Here is a 22,014-nt window from a genome sequence, read left to right as displayed (position 1 = left end):
TGGGTTACAAAGGACATTAAAACAATTATGCAAAAACCCCTGCTATATAAAAGCTATCATACCCTTTTATCTCATTATCATTTAAATGTTAAATGCTCCATTATAGAGGTAAATTGGGTTTAAAAAGGAATTTTTAAAGCAGAAGAACAAAAAATATAAGGTTAAACAGAGTGAAGAATCAGAGCTTCAAACTGTAATATAAAGCTTACTAGGGCAAGGATTGATCTTTTGGAATACTAAGAAAGCCAGACCCTCTGACATGCCCTATATAGCGTAAATATACTGATCTGGAACAAAAATTGTATGAAACAGCTGTTAAGTGACAGAAGAAATGTGCATTGGACCACCAGCTTGTCATAAATATTGCACTCTTAATATGAAAGCATCTGTCTTTTCATTTCCTTTTCAGCAATCTCTGCATTGTATTTAATCTGCACAGAATGCTTCTCTTAACAGGTGCAACAATGTTTACAAATTGAAAACCTTATTTAAATGAAGTTTACAACTAAAGACGTTTCAATTAACAAGGCGATATCTTATGAGAAGGAATAATTCTAACATTTGGCAAACTCATAGATTGCTTTGCATTTGTGAAATTTAATTATTGGAAAATTAAAGTATAGATGCCAAAAAAGCTAAAGATTAAAGGTGCCTCAAGGAATCTATGCAATATACAGGCATCCAGAGAAACTACAGGGAGAAATTGCTGGTGGGAATGTGGATAGTATGAAATATTAGGAATGGATATTATAAAATGTCATATTTCATCAAAAAATAATTTTAGAACTAATAATGTCCAATATGTCCATAAAAAGTGGTGTCTATGACACTAGTCTACTTTCCTAAAGGTAATTTTTCTCTTACTATCATTATTTACTTGTTGAAATTGTGTAAAAGATTTATAATCAATCTTGCTGGATTAAAAAAACTGTCAGAAATTCTAAGGCTTGTGTTATAATCATCTAAATAAATTTTAAATGGATAGTTTCCTCAAAAATATTAGTATAAATTAGCACACTTAGAATGCATTTACAATTTTTAAAGTGAAAGGACTACAAAATTATCGACTTTAACTTTTTTACTCAAAATTAGTGCAAAGATAATGAACTCACTTCCTACAGGGGCCAAACATGTAATAGAGGTGATACAAGTCTGATGAAACATGTGGCCCTTTAGGTTGTTCAATCATTCATTTCCCAATATTTGATAGAAAGAGATATTGAAGAAATATTCTTCTTAATATTGTAATCATAATGCACAATTTAGCCAGTTTTTTTCCATGGAAAAAAGGAATCCATTCCTTTCTAAAATTCAAGTTTTCAATAAAGAGCAGAACAAACAAAAGGTATTTGTGGACTGGATCTGGCCCTTTGGGCTTCCAATTTACAACCTTTAGTGTAATAGTTGAGAACATGGGCTTACTGTTAAAGAGATCTAAGGTCAACTTCTATCTTGGCCATTTATTAGCTTTATGACCTTGGATCAGCTACTTGATTTTAAGCTCCATTTCATCCTCAGAAAAAAAAAAAAAGTGTTAATAATAAAAGTTGACTCATAGGGATATCACAAATATTGAATGAGATGAGGTAGTATAAAATATTTGCTAATATAAAAATTTTAGCAAAGCAAGCACTCAATAAGTGGTAGATATTACATACTATACATATAGTATATTATGCAATACATAAATATAATATATATTTTAAATTTAATTGCATGGGAAAAGCTCTAACTTCCTTACCGGCTTTTACTAATTGACATAGTATAAATATCCTTTATATTATGGGTAAAGCCTTTCCATGTTTATAATTCCTCTTAATAACTGTATACAGATATCTATTATAGGTTAACACAGAAAGCAAAAGTCATTATCTGTTCTTTGGAGAATTTACCATATAAAATTATCTTATCTCAAGCATTCATGTTTTGTAAGGGACAAATCCATTAAAAAATTTTTCCACACTAAATCACTATAAACAAGGTCATTAGTTATAAAGCATAGAAGATTCTCTTTTAATTGCTTTTTTGGAGACAAATACAGTAGAAAATGAAAATTATTTTGATGATGGGATTTAGACATTCTGTGTATAATTTGAAAAACTGATTAGCTTCTTCAGATGAAGCCAGTTCTAGTGAATAAACTTTAGCCTGAGGAGTTTCACATTATAATAGTACCTTCTGAGAAAATCACTGGGACCTGTTTCCAAATCTTCTCCCATTAACACCTCAGATCTTCCAGCTGATCCTCATCAAATCCCACCCCATCAGCCTTAGAAGTTTGTTTTTCTTAATGATTAACAAGCTTCTCCCTCCCACTAATGTCTCCTTATTGAAAAAGTTTAGAAATTCTCCCTAATATGTAAATCAGATAATAATAATTGTGATGATAGCTATAGTTACTGGGGGCCTTATTATATGTTTAATGTTAGCCAAGCCCTTTACATGTATAATCTCATTTAATCCTTACCATGGCTCCCTAGATTCCATAAGTATACCAAGTTCCCCTCATCTATAAAACAATTCTGAAAGAAGTTAAATCATTTGTCTAGTACTTGAGTTCAGAGTCAAGTCTAGTCCCATACCTAAGGCTATACTATATTGCCTCTCTAAATTCTTGGCTAAACTCAACCAAAATGAATTAAACATGTATTGGATAAAAGCTTTCATTCAATGTGTTAACATGACAGGAGCTGGATGGGCTGGGATGGGGGGGGGGATGATAAAAAGATGTTAGAAGATATCAAGCAGGAAAATTAAAAGTGAGTTAATTTCTTAATACCTCAGTTTCATTATATGTAGTGGTCTTGGTAAGAGAAAAGATACCTCTATACATGTACCCCGTTTTCAAACAGTAATAGCATATGAAAATTCAATTTAAAAAAAATAGATAAATCACAGTGATTACTTTTGCATTACCCAAGAATTCATCTCATTACAATAGGAGTCACCCAGAGTTTCTCCATCTGTGATTTTAAGTTGTTAGTGATCATTTGTGTCTACTGAGGGAGTAAGGGGTGAGGGTAGAGGGCTGCAGAGAAACCTAAAGGTCACTTTTGCTAAAAGCTATCAGACATTAAGATATTGCATATCTGACGTTGATGAAAATATAATTTAAACACAACTTTCCAAGAATGTCTATAATTTGAAAAACAAAGAAGGCTTTAGTCTATTTTCCAGACACTATTTTGTTAAGGAAATAGTTACATCAAGAAGGTCACCCCAGAGGCTTTCAAATAGCTCCCAATAATGCATGCACAATTTGTAAAAGAAGGAAAAATCTTTCAGCAGGTTTGGATCTACAGAGAAACAGTTTCCTGTGACATAACTCTGAGAAAGATTAAAAGGTTTAATGTCCAACAGAAGAATGAACATGCTTAAGGTGAATCAGGCCTCTGTGATATTCTTTGGGAAAAAACTGTGTATCCTCACACACAAAAAAAGTAGCATCTTTTTAGTCAAGCAAACTATTGACAAACTTTGGGAAGCTAATCCACAAGACTCTCATTAACATACAGTACATGAAATGCACTTTCCCTTAGGCAAGGAGAGGAGAATCTATTGCACATGTCATCTGTTTCTGTGAATTCTGAAGATTACAATTATGTTTTGATGTTAATCCAACAACTGCATATTTCTTGCTGTGAAGCACACTGAAAATGTGAGTGACAGTATAAATCTTTTTAAATTGAATTCAACACTATTTAAAAGAGTTGATGTTTTCAAATATTCTTACAAAGCCTCTGAACAACAAGAATAACTTTCTAAATGAAGCAGCTTCTTATAGTTACCTATTGGGTAAGAAAGACAAAAAACCAGGATAAAATAAAATTCTGCATGTCTGCTATATATATTGTGTGTGTTTTGCATTTTTGGAAACACTCACCTCTATTGCTTTGATGTCCTCATAAGTAAACCTCACGGTGGGAACTCCAAGATGGTTGATGAAGTAATCGGCATCATCTTGCATCTGTACAGAACTGATATTTGTTTCTGGGCACTGACCTCTTCTGGAACAGTTGAAATTATTTTTCTGAAAAACATAATTTAACTTGTTAGCACACACTATGCTTCTTAGGTTATCCCTAAATCAATGCTACTCAAAACATGGTCCACAGTTCAGCAGCATCAATGGCACCCAGGAACTTATTCGAAACATGAAATGTAAATGCTTAGTCTCCACCCATGTCCTCCCAAATAGGAACCTTTGGGGATGGAGTCCAGAAATCTGTGTAAAAACATTCCTCTACTGTGCTCATACTCACTGAAGAGTGACTAGCACTGGACTAAATCAAGCTTTGCTTGTTATTGTTGCTTAAAACGCATTTTTATCATAGATTTATTATGATCTGTAATGACTCGTTAAAAGAGAATGGTGAGTCCCTAAAAAGGTTTAGTTTTGTCTTTTTTAAAAGTTTTCCCACAAATTTAAAAGACAGCTTGGTAAGATATAATTCTATTCTAACAATGATTTTTGGACAACCACAGAAAAAAATTTCTCAATTCCCTTGTCAAAGCATATCCCCACATATGTTAAGAGTATATGCTAAACACCATGGGTCAAGAAGAACCACAAAGCTAAGTGCAACCTCTAGGGAAATAAACGGTGATAGACTATTATTTCTTAAACTAAGAGTTGTCTAGCATGCAAAACAAATGGCAGTAGCTTTACAAAAATAAATCAAAGCATGATTAAACAATTATAACCAGTAAAATAACTGTTCCTATAACTATTATTGATTTAAAATGTCTTCATTAGTAAAATTTCAAAAAATCTAGAATCTTTCTGTGATGCTGTTGTCTCAAGTATGAAATGTGGAAGAATGCCAGTCTCCTTGGCAGGAATCATAAGGGAAATGAGACAATAGTACAAGAACATCACATCCAAAATTGGGCAAAACGTATGTATTCAATGTATGTTTGCCATTGAATCAAGACATTGACTCTTCAACCCCTTCCCATGCTTCTTTGGCATGATATAATTTCAAAAACACTTTTAAATATAATCCATCAAAAGATTTGGAAATATGAATTTTAATATTCAGAAAGTGAGTTTTCCTAACTTTTTTCAACTACAGTGCTAGATCTTTCGAACATATAATAATGTTTCATTACCTATCCATTTTTTTGAGGTCTTAACAGAAAGATATCTGCAACAAATTTAAAATCAATTAAAATGGAAAGTCTGTGTAAGTGTTTATAAACTAGGCATGGTTTCAGCTTCATGTTATTTGCAAATATCTTGGGTAATTAAACATTTTGGAAATAGAAAGTAAAAAGAGTGTTCTAGCACACAGTCTAACCAGAAACCTAATGCGTTTTATGGTGACCCCCAGAAATTTTCTTCTTTTGAAAGCCTAATTTTCTGAAAAGACAGTTAATCCTCTTTCACTCCCTCATATACTCCTGGGGCAAAGACTCCTGAAGGTTGTACATCAACTGGGATAGTTTGGGGAGGGTCTTGATTATTCCCAAAGAAGAGCTACCCTTAAGCACTAGATCACAAAAAGCAAAGAGACTACATTGTGTAAGAAGTCCCAAGTATTTTTGAGAGATCCAGTTGAAATCAGTTTTGAAAACTGGTAACTTTGAAGGTATTTGTTGAGCCAGAATAAACTTTTTTCTAGTTGAATTTGATTGCACTGAGCAGGCAAGACATTCACCAGTGTCCCCTCACTAGTGTCTCATGCTCAGCCTGCCTCACTCATTCAAATGTACCAAATGGTGGCTGGAGGCATTTGAATTTGTGAAACCTAGGCTGTTGCATTCTTGTATGTTATTAATGAGGCTTTGGTGGAATCTAGTCTTTTCTCAGATGCTTATAAAATAAATTTAAAATTTTTGGCTAAGTGGTCTACTTCCCCTTTACTGCAGCAACATCTATGTCTTTTTGAGATAGCATATGTACCCTACTCATCATCAATGAAAATATTGATTTGGTTTTAATTTCATTTCATATACACAATTCTTACATCCACTCTAAATATCAGCCATGTTCCTTGGATAGAAAATTTTTCTCAACAGAGGAATGCCATGGATCAAAAATTGACAACTCTAAATTCCATGAGTTGTCTGAAAAAAAAATTAATTAAATTTTTTAAAATAATTGTGGTTTTAAATTTTGATATCACTTTTTTCTTTTTTTCTGTGGTACGTGGGCCTCTCACTGTTGTGGTCTCTCCCGTTGCGGAGCACAGGCTACGGATGCGCAGGCTCAGCGGCCATGGCTCACGGGCCTAGCCGCTCCGCGGCATGTGGGATCTCCCCAGACTGGGGCATGAACCTGTGTCCCCTGCATCGGTAGGCAGACTCTCAACCACTGCGCCACCAGGGAAGCCCTTGATATCACTTTTACTCAGTCATCATTTTTATATAATAGCTTCCCTCTGACAAAAAGTATTAATTTCCCATATGTGCAAATAATTAAAATGGCAGAAATGACCCACTCCAATCAATACTTACATTCTTTGTTTGATCTAACAGTTACACAAAGCAAAATTCTTGGTTTGCCTCAGTCTTTTATGGGCCCCAGGCGTTCTTTCCAGAGGCAGTACAGATTCTCTAGTCTCTCTGTTCTTTCCATGACTAATCCCATTGCATAGGTTTAATATTTTCATTGCATTCCATTTTCCAGGCAAATCAAAAGGGTAATATCCAGCCTTCAGAATCACATTTCTTAAAATACTTCTGCATCCTTTCCCCTACTCTGGCTTGCTTTACTTTATCCATTTATTGAAAATCTATCTTTTCCCTAAAGGTTTGTATTGCCACCTCCGTCATACTTAAACTCCTTTGTAAACCAACTCTAAGATGGCAACAGGCTGAGCATTACCTAGAATTGCTTTAAAATTATATTTTGACGGTTAAGATCTCTTAAACCACATCTATGATGCTAACACAGACTATTTACAGAGGGAAAACAGGGTACAGAACAATAGGGTTGCACGGCCCAAGGTGTAACTCGACTCTACAGCTTGGGGCACTGGGATACTGAGTCTCTTGTCAGGGTTAAGCCCAAATGAAGAGTAAAAGCTTCAAGAAAGTCAATCCAAGATTGGAGGATCAGGGGTGACACAGAGTTCCCTAAGGAACCTTTCTGGGGCTTGTTCCTTACCTACTGAGTTTCCCTGTAAAGTCTTGTGGAGGACTTCTCTTGCCAGCCCACAACATTTCTCCTCTCTGTGTCTCTCTCTGTCTCTCCCACCACCTTGTTTTCTACCGTCTAGTCTCCTGTGATTTAATCAGTGATGAGGGGCAGAACTACAGGACCCTCAAGCCTATGTTTATTTTGTCCTTTTGTTCCTAACTAGTTTCAGAGTAAAATAGGATTAAAAAAGAACCCAATTTTCAGATTGATTTTTTTCCCCCAAGTTATTTCATCTGGGGATCTTTCTTAAGAGGAGAACATTCCTGGCACACAAACCCTATCCTCGAAATCTTTTTTGTTATTCACTACTTTAAAATCTAGGCCGGATTTACAGACCTGAAGTGATCCTAAATCTGCTTTCTATCTTAATGTGACTTGTTTTCCCTCACAGCACTGCAGTGGATTGTAATGGATCCACATCAGGTAATAGATACTGATCTACTCAACCTCTGAAACACTAATATCTGAAACGGAAGTAGAAAGAAAAGTTATGTCCTTCATTTTTCTAGAAGTTAGCCACCATGGGGGAGAGAAGGTTGATAACAAATTTGTGCAGGTCAATCAATTTTTAGAATTTATTTGCAAGGCTGAGTAAATTCAAATTAAGTATTTCATCCAAGGAGTTCAAAATGTTCCACAATTAATGTTTGATAACAAACATTTTTATTCCAGTTTATAAAATAAGCAAGTTCAGGCAAAGACCATGATTATGTCACTTGTTTAATCTCCTACCACTAGTCTGTTGAAGACCTGAAATGAAATCACTATCTCAGTCCTAAAGGGGTATGCTCTTTGCAAGTATACTTTTAAGCTGAAAGGCAAAACCTCATAATAACTTATTACAAAAGTGAAATATAAAGACATTAAGTCAACATTTGTATTAATTGAATAGCAATACCAAGACACATTGACAGGTTTCTAAAGTATTTAAAAATCTGTTTAATAATTCAAACATTTTATTTCTCCCACATTCTGCTTTCCTTTCTTACATATTCACTCTACATACATAAGAAATCTAAGGTGATTACTTATTCAAACAGTAAGAAAAGCATAACATTCAAAATGAAAGTACCACATTCTACATATTATAATAAGATTAAGTCACTTTATCTTCATTTCAGTATTATTTTGTAACTTCAGTTGTGTAGAAACAAGTTATCTTCCAGATGTTCCCAGTGTAATAATGTTCACATTGTGATAATGATGCCTATGGTATTTAGAAAATGATTTCTTATTATAGGCACTGGGATGGTTAATTTTATGTGTCAACTTGCCTAGGCCACAAGGTGCCTATATATTTACTCAGTATTATTCTGGGTGTATCTGTGAGCATGTTTTTGGATGAGATTTTTATTTGAATTGGTAGACTGGCTAAAGCAGATTGCCCTCCCTAATGTGGATGGGCCTTAATTCAATCAATTTAAGGTTTAAATAGAACAAAGGGCAGACTTTCCCACCAGTAAGGGAGAACTCCTCCTCCCTGACTGCTTTGAGCTGGGACATGGGTCTTTTCCTTCTTGGTATTCGGCTGAAACTTCAGTTCTTCATGGGTCTCAAGCCTGCTGGCATTTGGGCTGGAACTTATACCAGCAGCTCTCCTGGGTCTCTAGCTGGCCAAATGCAGATCTTGGGACCCTGGAGAACTCTAACTAATGTGGACACTCTTAGATGGTAGATCACCTATTCGAATAATAAATTTTAATCAGAACTAGTGAAAAATTAAACTTTAATGGTAGAGTTTAATGGTAGAGGTTTTTGGTGGTTGTTTGATCAACTGGATGTAGTTTCACACAATTTTGTTACATTTTTAATTTTCAGAATTTATAAACATGATCCCAGGCAATGTGAACATGTAAACAGGTGAGGAATCATAGAGAAATTACTACATTTTGAAACTACAAAGAACCTAAAAATCCCAAAGCCCCAAGGTGATTAACCTGAGCTCCACATAAAAAATTTAGGAGATCTGTGAACCTGGTGGACCAAAAAAAAAAAGCATTTTTACTTTATTCAATTCCAACTGAAATTTAACCTTTCATTAAAATGTGAAGAGACCATAAACCCAATAGTATTAGCATTATCTGTAACTTTGTGACCTAATGAAATGAGATATTTTCATATCACATTTCAGTTGTTGGATAAACTCACCACTAATTTGAAAAGAAGAAAGTTATGAGATACATTGCTGGATTTTGGTATTTAATGTGTTTAATTTTTTTAAGTTTATATATTACTAAAATGCAAATTTGTGTGCTTTCATATTTAGCTAATTGCACTTTGATATAATTGGTTTCTTTTGTCATCCTGTGTATTTTAATTTAAGCATTTTAAAACATTATTTCTAAGAATGAGTTTATATAGGGTTAACCAGCCTGTCAAAGAGTTCCACGGGGGCGATCTCTCCTTGCAAAACAGTTTTATTTTACAAATTAGAAAACTGAGGCCTCAAATCAATACAACAAGGATTTGATCCCAGTTCTTTTCACTCCAAATGCAATGCTTTTTCCTCTCTACCATGCTTATATATGCAGCATACAGACCACATTAATGCACGTGAACATACTAATCTTAAATGTGTTCTTCCTGGGATTCTAGTTTTGTTTTGTTTTTAAGTCATATTAAATTACTGGATATGGTTGTAACAAACTGTATATCTGTGGCATCTCTTCAGTGCTTGTATTATGTGTTCTTCATTTACTTAGTTTGTATTTTTATGCCAGTATGTCAACTTGCTATCTAGTATGTAATTCTTAATAATGAATGGCAGATCTCCTCTAACAATCTTTGAGAGGAAACAGGAAGTTATGTCTACAAATTTTCTTTAATATTTTAAACTAGAAACTTAATTTATCCTTAACACCAACATCTGATATTGAGTTCCTTATACATAAAATACACTTTCAAAATGGTAAAAATATTTTAAAAAATCAATAAATATCTTGCAATGCCTTTTTAAAAGATTAAATTGAGTAGGGGAAAAAAAGTTTTTATCTTAAAGTGGCAATTTTCAACTCATAAAATGGGACTTCTAAAATCTTCAGTATCTCAAGGTTTCTGCAAAGTTTTAACAATCAACTCACAGGGTGTTAACAAAGTATTCTCAGCCTTAAACAGTGAAGAATTGTTATTCCTCTGGTATATACAAGTAGAATTGGCAAACTGAAAAACACACTAATTCTCATTTCATTCTGTTAATTTTTAAAACTGTAATCTTGCTATTGAATGTAGAAAAATATAACTTTATATGTGAAATAATTCAAACTGTATTTAAAATATATTTATGAACTAATGAATGCTTTAAGGATCACTCTGTAAAGGTGCAAATGGAGAAGAATAAAGACATTTGCCCTTGTTTTTACTGTAACTTCTAACTTATATCCTCCCCCACCCCAAACTCTCTTTCTTTTCTCCTTCCACTTCCCTGACCAACTTCAGCTCCCTGACCAAGAGGCACATGATGGCAGAAGACCTATTTCTTTTCTATTTCTCTCCACTTAAGGCTTTGTGTAACAATAAAAGCTGGTGTGTTATTTTAGAACTATAAAAGTATTCACATTTCAACAACTCTGTTGGGTTTAAATAAAAATCTCAACTAATAAAATAGTATCCACTATATGCTATCTTATACCACATTCCAGATGAACCCTACTTTTAAGAGTAAAACTCTAAATCATAAAAGTATGGAGGAAACAGTAGAAGGTAATTTTAATAAACTTAGAGTACAAAAGACAAACTCAGAAGAGAAAAGGTTGATTAGTCCATCTACATAAAATTATGACTTTTCTGCTTGACAAAAATTTACATAAACAAGAACAATCAAAAGTCTGGGGGAAAAGAGTCAATGAATGTGAACTGACATTTCACAGAAAAAAAAATAAATGTTTTTTATACATAAAAGACATATAAAGTGTCTTTTATATTTACTTTACAAAAAACTTTGGCAACTTTTATTGTAGATTGCATTGTAAAGGATGTGGGAATTCCAGTGCCTCATATATTGCTGAAGAAAAAAATTAGGACAAATTTTATGAAGGTTAAATAAACGATATTTTATTTATTCAATGGAATAATATGCTGTCTCTAAAAAAAAACAATGAAGGTATTTTTGCAAATGGAGAAAAACAATCTCTAAGATATATTTTTACATTTTTAATGTAAAAGATTGTATAAGATGTTGTCATTTGTGCTTAAAAACAAAAGTAACATTAAAAAAGTATATGTATGTGCTCTAATCCAGCTGGCCCTCTATATCTATGGATGTACTATGCCATTTCATATACGGGACTTGAACATCCTCAGAGTTTGGTATGGGACGGGGATGGGGAGTCGTCATGGAACCAATCCCTGCAGATACTGAGGGACAACTAGATACGCAAATACTATTTGCCTCTGGCGAGAGGTACTGGTGGGAGAAACAGGCTTAGGAGAAAGACTTTTCATTGTCTATTTGTTTACTATTTTTGAACTTTAAATCTGTGACTGAATCACCTGCCCCTCTCCCCTAAATAGCATGTTCCAAATCCCCTCTGAACTATAAGTTCTATGTTCCCAATTCTGAGATTCCCTTGATTGTAAGGAATAGTAGCAATTTAAAAATAGTTTTTCCTAAATAGTAGGAAAGAAAGAAACCATCTAACAGCTATCTTACAGTTTCAGAAATGTTAACATTTTATAAAATGTCCACAAGTAGAAAGGTGGGGTATTTAGAGCTGTATTGCTGACAACCTTGTAATATAAGAAGGTCAATTTAGTAACATCAAAAATGTATGTGGTATTGGGTAGGAGACAAATAAACGTAACTGCCCCTTTAGTTGATTAGGGAAGAAAAAGTTCTCATATAGAGGATTTGGGAATGGATACAGTGGCATGAGACCGTTGCTGGGGTAGGGGGTTACTAAAGTAGGCATCCCAAATTACCAGCAGGATACTGGGAGGGAATAGAAAGCCAAAAGACAGTGGAAAAAACTAAGAACAAAACTTCATTCATTTAGTAATCATGATTTCCTTAAGGACTACTCTTATTTACATGGTTTGTGTGTGTTTATATTTTCTAGACAAGTATCAAATTATTATCAAAATATGCAAAGATGGACCACCTCACTTACTACAAGGAGACATTTACATAAAGATTTATCATTTACAAACAGACTTCATATTATACTGCAACACTGTGAGGTGGGTGAAACAAGTATTATTATCCCATTTTGCAGACTAAAAGCTTTGCTATCCTCTAGAGATGTAAGGATAGCAAATGGAATGACAGGTAGGGATTTCTAACTTAGATTGTTATGCTGTTGCCTCCCCCACACCTACCCACATCCCTGGTTCAATGACTTCTTGCTCCCCCAGCTTAACTAAGGAAATAAGGAAGGAGTTACTCAATTTGTACGGAAAGAGCCGGTAGACTGCTGACTAATCAACTAAATTAAAATTCTTTCAGTTTAAGAAAAACAGTGACAAAAACAATTTACTAGCTAAAAAAACTCCATAGATCCCTTAGCCACTTTGGCACTTCTGTAATAGGTTTGCTGTTGGTCATCGCAATTACTAAACCTATTTCTTCATGAAATGCACACTGTATATAGAGTGACAATCCCAGAGCCCTTCCAAAAATGGTACTCTGATTATATCTAAATGAAACCATGAGCATATTGGAAAGGTAAAGCAGAAACATCCAAATTGACCTTTGGTCAACACACTGGCTGAAAGCACATTCCCCCTGGGTACATTTCCTATAGGACCTTTAATGACCAAAAGGATCAAGATATAAATTTTACGTCTCAGTGAATGATAAAAATTCTGGCTTCACAGTGCTGCTCCATGTTGAGGAATTGGCTGACATAACATAACTTCAGCTATTATTCCACCAGCCTTCTTGAGGTTTGTCTTAAATAGCTTCTCTTAGTCTCACAGGCAATGCTATTTTAAATAATCCAGGGTCAGCATTTTAATGATATATTCCAGCTGCCAGGCATTAAAAAAATTAACTGAAAAACCTAACTGGTTTTCAATTCAACATTAACTGTCTCAGGCTGCAAATATTTTTAATGAAAATTTAGTAACTTTCCTCAAAAAAAGAAAAATCAGACATTTCAAAAAAGGTTCATGCAAAAGGAAGGAAACATTGGAGTTACTCTGCATATATTTAACGTCATTCAGTAGACAGCAGAAGAAAGTTTGCTGTCCTCTCTATGACCAGGGTTATGGGAAGGTTGTAAATCAGGAGGGTACTCTCAGGTTTTTTTAGAAGTTAATTCACTTAATTTTAGGGGGGCACAGGGAGAAAAAGCTGAAAAATTCAGACTTGGCAAGCAGGAGGGCAAAAGGATATGGATGGCAAACCATCACATATTACCATTTCAAGCAAGTTAAGTGCTGAGAGTGAGAAGTTAGGTAGAGGAAATAAAACCATCAGCACTACTATGTCTAACTCTGACAGATGACAGCATCATGGCATAACCCTAAAGCCCTGGGCCAAAATAACTGCTAGCTTAGGGACAGTTTTGCTAGAATAAGTTCATCAGAGATTTGTAGCCACCGTTGTGTCTAAGAAGCACTGTGCTTAGGATACTCAGACACTACACGTGACTCTCACCCACATTCCAATCTCCACATGTTAAGTTTCTTTGCACCAGACCTAGGCCCATTATTTCGGTCAGTATGTACCAGGAAGTCTTACACTTCTATCACTTGTTTTAACTTAATTTTCCTTTGTGTGAAAGCACAGAGTTCTAAACACTGGACTGCCAGGGAATTCCCCACTTAATTCTCAATTCTTTGATCCCAATGCTGTGATTCCAAAGACATCAGCTTTCAAAATTCACTTTGGAAATCCCCTCTTCCCCACATCTGGAACTAAAAGCACTTTGAAATAGAGACTACTTTTATATGAGACTGTATTGGATTTGACATTTTGCAGATAGACACAAAAAGCACACAGATGACCGTTTAGCATGCCCTCCTGCCATCTGCCACCATGACATCTCACTTGGATGTGGAATAGGTACTTCAAACTTACCTCAACAAAGATTAAGTTCTACATTATGCTAAATGAAATAAGCTGGTCAGAAAAAGACAAATACTGTAGGATTCCACTTACATGAACGCTACGGACTATATTGGGTGTCCCCCTCCCCTGAATTCATATGTTGAAGCCCTAACCTCAAATGTGACTGTATTTGGAGATAGGGCCCATGAAGAAGTGACAAAAGTTAAATGAGGTCATAAGGGTGGGATCCTAATCTGATAGGCTGGTGACCTTAAGAGAATAGAAAGAGACACCAGAACTTTCTCCATCATGTGATGACACAGCAAGAAGGTGGCTGTCTGCAAGATAGGAAGAGAGCTCTCACCAGGAACCAGCACCTTGACCCTGGACCTTTCAGCTTCTAGAATTATGAGAAGTAAATGTTGGTTGTTTAAACCACCCAGATGGGACTTCCCTGGCGGTCCAGTGGTTGAGACTCCAGGCTTCCACTCCAGGGGGCATGGGTTCAATATCTGGTCGGGGAACTAATATCCCACATGCCATGCACACTGAACAGCCAAAAAAAAAAAAAACCACAAAACAAACAAACAAACAAAAAACCCAAAAACAAACAAACAAAAACAATTTTAAAAATAAATAAAAACCACTCAGTCTATGGTGTTTTGTTATAGCTGCCCAACCAGATTAATACAATCAAACATCTAGAGTAGTCAGATTCATAGAGACAGAAAATAGAATGATGGTTGCCAGGGACTAGGGGGAGGGGGAAGCTGGGGAATGGGTTAATGGGTATAGAGTTTCAGCTTTGCAGGGTAAAAAAGTTCTGGAGATTTATTGCACAACAATGTGAATATACATAACACTACTGAACTGTACACTTAAGAATAATTAAGGTGGTAAATGTTATGTGTAGTTTATCTTACTATAATTAAAATTTTGATAAAAAATAAAACAAAGAAAAAAAATATTGATATCTTCTCTCAAATCAGCTATTTCCTCAGTGTTCCTTAGATCCAAATATGGTCCCAACATTCATCCAGTTCCTCACACCAATTTTTTTATAGTCTTTCTGTACTATTCACTTTTTTTTGTCCCTTACTTGTAACTTAGTGTTTCTCAAACTGTAGCATTCAAGAGATCACCTGAGGGCTTGTTACAACACAGGTTGCTGGGCTCTATCCCCAGATGTACGATTCAGTCGGTCTGAGGTAGAGCTCAAGAAACAAGTACATAGAGCCCAATGTTCATAGCAGCACTACTTACAATAGCCAAGACACAGAAGCAACCTAAGTGTCTATTGACAGATGAATGGATAAAGAAGATGTATATATAAACCTAGCATGACGCGAGTAACTAGGCAAGGTGGTGCTCCTCTTTCAAATAATATTAAGAATGATTAGTTTTCATCTCTCAGGGTTGTCTACAAGACACATGCTAATAAGTAATCACAAAGAGTTGCAAAAAGAGGTTAGCAAATAATGTAATAATTTGCACCCACTGCTATCTGAAAGAGAGGTAGGGGTTTTCAACTATAGACACTACTAGCCAGAAGTTTCTTTTCTGATAACTGAACACTGTGGTGGATAGACAAATTACTAAGAGGATCACTTTGTCAATGAAGTTTGGATTTCTGTTTCAAATACATTCAGTTAAATAGCAATGTATTTCTTTGTTCTGACATTGAACAATAACTTAAAATAAGTTCAAAAAAAAAAAAAACCACTTCAGGACTCACCAATAGATAGGGTCTTGGCTCACAGGAGCTAGAGTTAGAAAGTGTTTGAAAGCCCCTAGCCCTAAAGTGACTGGCTTTAAGCCTAATTGTGCTGTTCCCCAGGCTCTGAGGAAAATCTGCAAAAGACCTTCTTGGATGTGCATCACTAAGATTCAGGCTGCTCTCCAAGTCTGAAAGCACCATGGTGTGTTCTAATTAGACCGAGATAGCAGATTTATCATAAGGTAAATAACAACTGATAGCACATAAATTGTATAAGTTTAAGCTAAGTTGTATTTTATATAGTTATGTTTGCTATTTAATTGCTTACTTTAAGTAATAGTGTTTTTCTCTTATGCTAAATATGTAATATATGTAATCATTTTGGGGGTTTTGCTTATTTAATTAACAGGATTTGGGTCAGTAAGCCTGCAATAAATTGTGTGCTCTTATATCACCAATGTAAACAATTTAATACAAGCCTTTTAGAAAGTCATTTAGCAGGATGTATTAAGTGCTTAAAAAAAGTTCCTGTTCTTTGATCTAGTTACCTTATTTCTGAGAACCCATAGCATATAACCAATCTAACAGAAGAGGAAAATTATTTACATAAAGATATTTACCATGTCATTATTTATACTATAATGTTATTTTTTGAATGTATTAAATATTATAAGTAGGGAATGAATATTTAAAGTAACCTAAATACCCCAAAAGATAAGTACTTAAATTATGACTCATCATATATCATCTAGCCATTAAACATAGTCATCATAAAGGCTAGCAGCATGAAAAATGCTTTTGAAAACACAATATTGCTAGACTAATCTCTAAAAATGTAAAACCTACCATGATACTCCATCCTAGTTTCAACTTTCCAAAGGCTTCCTATTGCACTCAAAATAAAACGCAAACACTGAGCCTGGTTTGGAAAACCCAACCTGATATCTGGCTCCTGACTACTTCCTCACTCTCGTCTAGTACTGCACTCTCCCTCACCCACTAACATCACACACTAAGGATTACTTGATTCCACCACATGGAATATTTGCCCCCTGGTCTTTTCTTGGCCAGCTCCTTCAGGTCTTAATTTTTTTTTTTTAATTTTTATTGGAGTATAGTTGCTTTACAATGTTGTGTTAATTTCAGGTGTACAGTAAAGTGAATAAGTTTTATGTATACATGTATCCACTCTTTTTTAGATGTTTTTCCCATACAGGTCATTACAGAATATTGAGTAGAGTTCTCTGTGTTATACAGTAGGTACTTATTAGTTATCTATTTTATATATAATATTGTGTATATGTCAATCCCAATCTCCCAATTTATCTCTCCTCCACTTCCCCCTCCCACTCGGGTAACCATAAGTTTGTTTTCTACATCTGTGATTCCATTTCTGTTTTATAAATGTTGTCTCCTCCCAGAAGACCTCTTTGACTATCCAATATGAGACAGTCAACCACTCACTCTCTATCATATCCTGTTGTTTTAATTTTCTACATAGTACTCTTATCATGTGATAATTTCTTGTTCACCTCTTCATTAATTTGTATATTATCAGGCTACTCCTGCTAGAATGCATACTCCATAAGAGCCCAGATCTTGTGCAATGTGGCTGGTACATTGATAAATATTTCTTGAATGAATGTGAGGGGGTGCAGAGTATGCCACCCCAAAATATGCTACTTTGACATAAGGATTATTTTGAGTTGAAAGTAATTGAGAGGAAGCAGATATAGGAAAAATTCTCTGCCTTCGTCCTCTCTACTAGGAAAGGCAGGATGGTTCTTAATCACCAGGGACAACTCTAGACTCTTTTCAGCCCAGACAGATGGCACTAGAGGAATCTACATAACAAACCTTGCTAAAACAACCCTTCCAACAATTCTTTTCTGACATATATTTTCCTTTCTAATTTGCCGCCCCTAAAAGCCTAAAACCCCTTTCCTTTGTCGTGTCACTTCTGTACAAATTCATTGTCCTTTGTAAAGATGCTATATAAACCCAAGTTCTAACCACCTCTTTGAGTTATTCATCACTGAGTTCTCTTGTATGTGCAATGCACACATTAATAAATTTTGTTTGTTTTTCTTTTGTTAATCTGTCTTTTGTCCAGTTTAATTTGCAGGGCCCCAGTCAGGGGATATAGGAGAGTAGAAGAAAAGCTGATTTCCCACCAACCCCCTTACAAATGAATCAATCAATACTAATATTTTTTTAAAATAAAAACATTCTTTAAAAGAAAAATTAGATATATTTAAAGAGGACTATGTGGAAATCTTTAAATGAATATATAATAGGCCTAGTTTTTAGGCTATAATATCAGCTACCACTACTACCTGAGAACAGCTTTTGTCATTAAAATATAAAGGATTCCCAAGGAAATGAATCATATTTTAGAGTTTTTCTTTTTACCCATGCTGCACGGTATGTGGGATCTTATTTCCCTGACCAGGGATCGAACCTTTGCCCCTTGCAGTGAAAGCGTAGAGTCTTAACCACTGGACTGCCCAGGAAGTCCAGAGTTTTGCTTTTTGGAACAAATAAAATTTTACAGTGTCAAACATTTACAAAAACCTAAAGCAACATATAATTAAGAAATAAACTATTAGTTCACTGTGTAAGTATAAGAGCTATAAGAGAAAGAAAAGATTCATGTGAGATATAGCTCTTTGGGAAGATTTCATGGAGAAGACACAACTCAAGGACAGACAGAAGTATCTGGACTCAGGGAAAATAAAAAGGACCCCAGAAACATTTGGGAGAAACATTTTCAAGGAACTTTGAAATATTTTCATCCCTTATGACTTGCTTTTTTAGAACATTCTAAACCGAAATTTTCCTAATTTCAATCATGTTGCTTAGAGTCAAGATAATACAGGACTGCAAGGAAATTCATATATATATATACAGATTTATTCATTTTGGAAGTTTGAAAAGCTCCAACTGATATGTAATTGGTCAGGAGATATCCAGAATTTATATAGATTCCTTTAAGGCTTTAAGCATATTTATTAAGCATCTGCTACATTAAATAACAGTGATTTTGATATTTCTATTTACTTTCTGGAGCCTTGATAAGCATAGCAAATACAAACTGAACTATCAGCATAAATAGAAGATAATTATTCAGATATAAACATGGATATTTCACAAACTGCCAAGACTTCTTTCCACACACTGAGTGTTTTGAAAGGCAAGAAAGTAAAAAGAAAGCTTACATTTTTAAGAGTAGATTTAATTTGGTGCCATTTAATTCAGACCATAAAATTTTTAAAAATGATAAAATATATAATAAATAAAACCAATTTGTCACCAGCAGTATCTTTCAAAGTGCACCTACTTAAAATTAAATAAGATTATATTATTGAACTCTATACCCCACTGAATCAAGCAATTAATTCCAGGAATTTCTGACATACCATCAGTATATATTTGAATCCCCAGCTGTGAAAAATGATACAATGCATTATATTCATCAGTGTATGTTTCTAAATTTAAAAAGTGGAATAAAAACAAGACATAAGCAAAGAGGAAATTTTAATATATTGTGTAAAGTGTGCTTCATATCTTGTTATAATTTTATTAAATATTTAGTTGCTAATATAGCACTATAAGACTGTACGGCAAGAGCACACATATTAATAGAACATTTCTTTAACAACTTATAAAAAAGAAACATGCAGATTTTGACAAGCACATAATATGGTAAATCTCAATAATATGAAATTAAGCTATATATTTCAACATAAAATGAATGTTCAACACTTTAAAATAGCAGTAGTGGGAATAAAGTAATTTAATAGGCAGAATTGCCCCTAGTCATTTGCAAACTACTGAAAATTTGCATATAAAATTTAATAGTCTATTTTCTTTTTCACTAGAGGCCTTACTGAAGCGAGGAGAAAAGAGCAAATATGAAGAAATTATGCATTAGTGAGTATATTGTTCTTCTAGAAACTTCAGATAAAGGAATGACAACACTTTTACCCTGTTGCATTTCCAATGGACTTCATATTTCTACCTAACAAGCATTTTCTTAACAATCATTCTGATGTTTGCTTTTGCATTACAGCTACAAAAAAAATCAGTTGTAAACAGTCATTATTTATAATATATATATATTGTATTCACCCTATTTTTACACAGTTTAAAAATTTGCACAATTTATGTACACATACACTTTTAAGTTAATAAATGATACTATATAAATCACTAACATAATAATGTATGGCCATAAAAATTCCATATTTACCACAAAACAGAATTAGTATACTAAGGGATACCTAGGAAAATCATTCCATCCTGTACAGATTTTGTCATATATAAAGTGGTATAGCAGAGAATAATTCACACCCTAAGGGATGATACTTCCCATTTTCAATGAGACCCTTAACTTAATTGTATGAGGAAAGATTTGAAGACTAGAAATTGTTAAAGAAAAATGTGAAGCCAGAAAATGTTGTCACTCCATAGGTCTTTTATATCTCCAATTAACCAAAAGTAAAGGATTGACTAGGAATTACAGAAGACAGTGTATTTCTGGCTGTTGTTGTTGCTTAAGCTAAGTCATCCCTATGCTACAACACTGACACTCCTGTGAAACCTAGGTTGCTGGGGCCTCATTGCCGCTGCTCCCGGTACAATCGCTCCTAAAATGTCTGTCTCTTCCCAAGACGAAGGATCTCATCCTTGTTACTTTTTCTTGGTTGCCTGGTTCAGTCATTAAACTTTCAAGTATTGCCTGAAGTTAAGCAAAATTCATCTGCACCCCACCAAATGCACCATTAAGTCAGTGACAAGAACACACACACACACACACACACACAATATCTCTCCAAATGGATTCTATGTCAAAAATGTTTTCTTCAGATCCAATTCCTAATTACTCCAAATGAAACCTCCAGCAAATACTTTTATATAAATATAAAAATAAAATATAGATGAAACAACTGGAAGGTAAAACAGAAACACAATAGTAAAAAAGAGGAGAAAAAGAAAAAAAACGGTGGAAAAGGCGTTGGCTGTGGAGGGCATAGCCTAAGCAGGGGCGAGGTTTGGGCAGTGTGTGGGGCCTATGCTTAGGACCCACAGGGCTGGAAAAGGCCCTGGGGGGTGTGGGGGCTGGGGCTTAGGCTCAACAGAACAGAAGGGGCCCAGGTGTTCTCCCGCCTCTGGTCTCAGAGGGTGGGAGACTCACCTTGGAGCCCAGCAGGCTTCCTGGATTTGAGTAGGCAGGGCAAACACCCTCTGCTCCTCTCCTGCTCCTCCAGTCCTGGATGTCCCCTCCCGCCTGCCTCTTCTGATCTCCCCAGCCTCCCTCCTATGCCCCCAGGACCCACGTGGCCTGGAGGGGGCATTGGAGGCCAGGGACTGGCTGGGAGCTCAGCAGGCTCCCCGTCCCTGAGTGAGCAGGGCAAACGCTCTCCACTCCTTTCCTGCTTTTCTGGTCCTGGAGGGCCCCTCCCACCTGCCTCTCCTGTTCTCTCCCGGCCTCTCTCCAACGTCCCCAGGACCAACCCAGCCTAGAGGGGAACTCTGAGGGCATGGGACCTGGCTCAAGGGCCAGGAAGACTTTCCTGGCCGATAGGGCAGGGGAAACGCTGGGCCCATTCCCCACTGATCTGAGCTCCCGAGGGTTCCTCCAGGCATGGGAACCCCTACCCCATCTCAGCCATCCCTCAGGGGCACCAGTCCTGTGCAGCCTCCACTTCTCCTCCCCTCTCATTCCCTCATGTCCTACCGGTTCACTTGGGGGTTCTTCCCATCTCCTTGGGCATCGGGGTCCCCCACAAGCCTCCGGCAGGTGCCCTAATTATGGCGAGACATGAACTCTGTGTCTTCTCACACCGCCATCTTGACTCCACCCTCCCAGTCAAATGTTTTAGAAATGTGTGAGCTTCTCCTAGAATGGCATATATCTAGAAAGTCAGGCTTAACAGAATACTTCCATATTCGCTGCATTATTTGAAGTTTCCTCTCCAGAAATACTAAATTAATAACCACTGCATAACTAGAGGTTCTTAGTTCTTTGCCCTTTATTGTTTATATGAAATATGTTACTGAGGTGAGAGCAAACTATTCTGTCCAGGAAGATTAAGAACCCTGTAAAGATCCTTCCTAAACTGTCCCAATATAGGGCCTATAATCACATCTTTCCTGTAATAA

The 22,014-nt window shown here is 35.5% G+C and overlaps 1 protein-coding gene across 10 annotated transcripts in view; it reads right to left on the bottom strand.

Annotated features, from left to right (window-relative positions):
• Positions 1 to 22,014, bottom strand: part of NAALADL2 (N-acetylated alpha-linked acidic dipeptidase like 2) — a 1,532,395-nt gene that overhangs the window by 269,616 nt on the left and 1,240,765 nt on the right. For all 10 annotated transcript variants that reach the window (XM_081235898.1, XM_081235896.1, XM_081235895.1 and 7 more), the window contains one exon: positions 3,884 to 4,030. In XM_081235898.1, the coding sequence (XP_081092024.1) occupies positions 3,884 to 4,030 (147 nt within the window). The remainder of the gene's footprint in view (positions 1 to 3,883; positions 4,031 to 22,014) is intronic.

This window comes from Mesoplodon bidens, assembly GCF_964165515.1.
Source record: "Mesoplodon bidens genome assembly, chromosome: 5".
Classification (NCBI taxonomy): domain Eukaryota; kingdom Metazoa; phylum Chordata; class Mammalia; order Artiodactyla; family Ziphiidae; genus Mesoplodon; species Mesoplodon bidens.
Note: the sequence above shows the minus strand (reverse complement) of the source record. Positions and strands in the feature narration are given on the sequence as shown.